This window comes from Crocodylus porosus, unplaced genomic scaffold (genome assembly GCF_001723895.1).
Source record: "Crocodylus porosus isolate Cpor-Errol unplaced genomic scaffold, CroPor_comp1, whole genome shotgun sequence".
NCBI classification, from domain to species: domain Eukaryota; kingdom Metazoa; phylum Chordata; order Crocodylia; family Crocodylidae; genus Crocodylus; species Crocodylus porosus.
Genome location: NW_017728913.1, coordinates 3,995,045 through 3,999,956, shown reverse-complemented (window position 1 = coordinate 3,999,956; position 4,912 = coordinate 3,995,045). Strand labels below are relative to the sequence as shown.

Sequence of the window (4,912 nt, the reverse complement as noted above, 5' to 3'; positions counted from 1 at the left end):
CTGTCTAGGTCCCTGCCGACTCATGATGCTATGATTCTATGTTAAAAATGCTTGTCTGAGTACTATTAAGCCTTTTTCTGGGACATTTACAATCCTGCTATATGACTGTTATGATGGTAATGGGACCCAAAATGCAAAATGTAACTTGTGCGTTAGCTCCAAATGCCATAAACCATTTTGCACCTTTTGTTCATTGATTGAGGCATCTAGACAAAATCGTAGTTCAGACACTGTAATACAAATAATATAGAAATCATCATAAGATCCTTTTATTTTTCCATCTGCTGGACATACACATTTGTCAAAATGGTCAACAATCACAGAATAAATTTATTTGTTGGGATCCTTATACATGGACTATTATGTGCATTTTCTTTCCTTCTTTTGATCTAATAAAGATCAATCCCAGGGTGGATTTTGTCCATGTGAGTTATTCAGAGACAGCACTATTAATACTAATGTATCCATGATATTTAACAGTTGTCTAGTCATATGTTAATTGAAGGCATATTCTGTTATCTAAAGAAAGGGATTTTCTTTATTGCAAAAGTATAATAAATTCACGTCAGATAAAATTAATGACACATTTACCACCTGGGCAAAGCAACCAAAAGCCAAAACCCAATCCACAGTCCATTGCTAAAAAGACACAGCAACTAATTTTGACACTAGACAAACCGGGCCTGATTCTCCATTCCATTCCTCCCGTTTTAAACGGAGTATGATTTGCATAAAGGTGGCATAATAAAAAGGAACTGCAGCATGGCCTCACAAAAATAGTTAGACTTTCTTAAAGTCAATGACTGTACCAAATATGCAATTTCAAGCTCACCCAAAGAAGAACTCAAATCCCAACAACTGGGATGGAATAAAAGGCTGAACTGACACTTGAGGTGTATGTATATGGCATGTCATATTTGTGCTAAGTAGGCTCAATTGTTTCCTTGATTGCAAATACAAAATGTGAAGACTAGGATTCAGCCTGTTGAAGGTTAGAGCAAAAGGCAAGGAGGAGAAGCAGTGAGTATGACCCTGAGAAGAAACAAAGCTACAGGGTCTTTGGGGTCCATGGTTCAATGGAGTTGTAAATATAGGGATTTTGGTGTAAGGTAACTGTCTTTGTTGTTTGTTTTCCTTCTGGGAAACAGGACTTCATGTCTAAATAAGAACATACTTCACTCCAGTCATTCATTTCTGTTGCTGAACAAATCTACCCTGAAAAAAACAATTTTCAGCTGATCGGGCCAATGGTCAATAATATTTTTCACAATTTCGGTACTGTTAGCTGTTATCATTTGATTATGAACAATGTGATTTTGCTCTGTAGCTGTTGGAGCTGGTAGTGAGGCTCTATCCCTCATACAAATTTCTTAGATTGTAAAACCATAGGAACCATTGTGATTGATTAGCCTGATCTTCTGCATTACACAAATAACAGCCCATAGTTCACATTCTTGTCTCCATTTGTTTTTCTGCCGCTCTCTCATAACAAGGCTCTTAGAATAGCCAGCCAATCTAGCTACATTCTTTCCTGATTGTATTGCTTGAAGGAGCAGGTGAGGTTTTAAGTTGCTCCTAAGCACAATCCTCATGACATATTTTTGAACAAATGTTGTACTAGGATTTTAAAATTCTCTACAAATTCCGTAAAATTTCTTTCTTCATACTGTTCACATTGTTTGCAGTTTGCCTTCATTACATGGCTTGCATTCTGAAAAAGAGGAAGCTGTAAAAGTTAGAATTATTTGGATAAAGAATGACTTGGTATTAATAGTACAGATCTGGTTCTTCTGATAGAGAATCCAATCTTACTCACTTTGCTCTCCTTATTCTCATGAATTCTCTCTATATAGACCGCCCTTGGCATCAAAATATTGTACTGTGTAAATGCCCTGTTTTGTAAATGTGGTGAGCACTCAAAGTCACCAGGTACTTTAGGGGTAGTTTACCCGTTGAATATTAGGTCACATTTGCTTAGATGTCTAAGTATGGCCCACTTTAGGTACTGAGATTTGAAAATACTCTCCCAGGGGTGCCATTTTACACACATGCACACACCCATACACAAAACTCCAGCTAGTTTAGTATTTGTTTTGGTGACAGTCTTCAAAATATTATTTGTAGACAGGCTAAACTGGGGGTGCTCAATCTCTGGCCCGTGCACCAGATCCGGCCCATTGCACCATGTCATCTGGCCTGCAGGATTCTCCATGGGTCTAGAAATTTGGTGGCAGGGGAATAGGGGAGTGCTGGATCTGGTGCTCAATCCCAGTGTGTAGGGCCAGGCGGGAGCACTGCCAGCCCTGCAGGGCCCAATTCTGGATTGGGGCCGAAGAGGGGGCAGCACTGGGACCCTAGAAGCCAATTATGGTGTGTAAGAAGGAGGATGGGTATTGCAGGGCCCCTGGGATCAATATAGCCAGAAGATAGTCCCCGCATCATTAATCTGGTCCATGGAGCTAAAAGGTTGAGCACCAATAAACTAAACAATGTCCTAATAAATACGTGCATGTGTGTCTGAGGCTTCCAGTCTGTTTGTACCATACTACACTCTGCATGCAAAGGGGGTACTGTTTATTCCTGTTATGATAGTAACAGTTTTTGATCATGATTTTTTTTTTTACTGTACCTAACACTTACTTACCTTGTATGGCTTTGCATTGCGCAGCAGAGTATTCACACTCTCATTGTTTGTACATTGCTTGATTTTACTTTCATGCCTAACCACCTCCATCTCTGAAAAAAAGCAGTTCATCACTGATTCTTCACATCCACCCTAAAAATGAAAAAATGTCAATTGTAAAATGACTCTACCTCAAAATATTAAAGAAATAAATGAATAATTTTACCTATAAGTGTCCTGTTTTGATCTATGTGTATCTATATTTTCATTTAAATATTGAGAAGTATTTATACAGATATATCGGTCATAAAATGTAAACATATATATGCTAAATGACATCTAAAGCTAGGGTAGGATAAAAGAGTCTCAAAGAAGAACAAGTAATGGAAGAAGTGATGAGGATAGGGATTTAAAATATAACTAAGAGAAAATGGACACAACTATTAGTAGTAGTTCTTAGCCTCTATATCTCAAATCATTAAAAAAAAGAAAAACAGTGGGCATCATCATCACTATTTTATAGATAGATAAAAAAATATGAACTGATTTTCTCAGCACATTGAGCCTGTGTGTTCAGACTCTTGAAGTCTTGTATTACCCTCTTCTTTCACAAATGGATCCAGGATTTTATAAAGGGGGGTGGCAGCAGGGAACAGCGCTGTAGGGGTGGCTGTACTCCCTGCTTCCATCTCCCCTCCCCCACCAAAGCGGGCAGAACATGCTATAGGAGCAACAGTTGAGGACTTTTCTTAAAGCCTCGTCCTCTCCCCTTCCTCCACCTGCTGCTGCCACTGTGTCCCGCTGTCCTGAGGGCAAGGGAAGCTCCAGGCCTACCCCAGTGGGGATGTGGAGGGGGACTCAGCCTGAAACTGTGGCAGCAGTAGCAGTATTAGAGGTAAGACACAGGAGGCAATAATGCCAATCTACTTAACACTAGTTCAGCTTCATCTAGAGTATTGTGCACTGCATTTTAAATAGGATGTTATTGAGAACTTAGAGAAGGTCCATCCAAACGTGGGTGACAGAAATGATAAAAGGGCTGGAAGACAAGTCATACAAGGAGAAGTGGAGAGAATTAAGCATGTTTATTTAGCTTGTAGAAAAGTCGGTTAGGGCAGGGGGACATGATAACAGTTTTCAAATATTTGAAAGGCTGCTATAAAGAGGGTAAACAGCTTTCTCCCTTGCTATAGAGGGCAGAATGCATAATGGATGCACAATGGATCCATAAATAATGGATTTAAACTGCAGCAAAAATGGGGTAAGTTGGATATCAGGAAAAACTTTTACTGTTAGAGCAACGAGAAAAAGGAACAGACTACCTAGGGAAGTTGTGGAAGCTCCTTCACTGGAGGCTTTCAAGAAGAGGTTGGATGAGTATTGGTCAAGGATGATTTAGGAGTAGCCATGCCCGATGCATGTTGCACAGAGCAACAGTTGGAATGCCCAAGTGCTTTTCCCCCCCACCCCCAGACGTCCCAGAGCATTGTTCAAAGACCATGAGAAGAGCTTTGCAGCCCAAACCAAGTGAAAAGTAGAGAGGACCAAATTTATGGAAGAATTGTAGACAGTGCTCTAAAAACATCAGTGCAATGTGCAGTGGCAACTAAAAAAATTCATTAAAATTATGGGCACTGTTAAGAAGAGAACTGAAAACAAAACGGAGAACATCATCATACCATTATACAGATTCATAGTATGTAGTTCTAGTTTCTATCTCCAAAAGGTTGTAGTAGAATTAGCAAAGGTACAGAGAAAAGCTACCAAAATAATTAGAGGTATGAAGCAGTTGCCATATGAGGAGAGGATAAAAAGGCTGGGACTCTTCATTTTGGAAAGGAGAAGGCTGAGGAGGAATATGACAGAGGTCTATAAAATCATGAAGGGTATGGACAAAGTGAAAAAGAACCTGTTGCTCATCAAGTCCCAAAACACCAGAACTAGGGAAACCTACTGAAAAGAATAGTAGATATGTTAAAACTACCAAGAGAAAGTACGTTTTTATGTAATGCAGTGCATGAGATTCATTGCCATGGGAGATGATAGGCGCAGATAGCATAGCCAGGTTCAAAGAAGTGCTAAATAAATTCATGGATGTTTGATCTATGAATAGCTATTGAACAGAACAGCTGAAGCTTCCTCTGGCATCTCTAAACCAGTAATTGTGGATGTCAGGAAGGGTAATGAGTAGAGGTGCACCGATACATCAGTCCCATATTAGATTGGTACCAATATAAGGGAAGTTGACTGTGTCGGCAATTGGCTTTTTTGGCTGATGTGGCTGATAAT

General features: G+C 39.6%; 1 protein-coding gene across 11 annotated transcripts in view; it reads right to left on the bottom strand.

Annotated features, from left to right (window-relative positions):
* Positions 1-253: 253 nt before the first annotated feature.
* IL15 (interleukin 15) overlaps positions 254-4,912 on the bottom strand; it is a 71,941-nt gene continuing 67,282 nt past the window's right edge. For 10 of the 11 annotated variants that reach the window (XM_019534396.1, XM_019534395.1, XM_019534393.1 and 7 more), the window contains 2 exons: positions 2,645-2,776; positions 254-1,726 (listed from right to left, as the gene is read on the bottom strand). In XM_019534396.1, coding sequence (XP_019389941.1) covers positions 1,589-1,726; positions 2,645-2,776 — 270 coding nt within the window. In that variant the 3' untranslated portion in view covers positions 254-1,588. The remainder of the gene's footprint in view (positions 1,727-2,644; positions 2,777-4,912) is intronic. The other variant, XM_019534399.1, reaches the window with a different exon arrangement.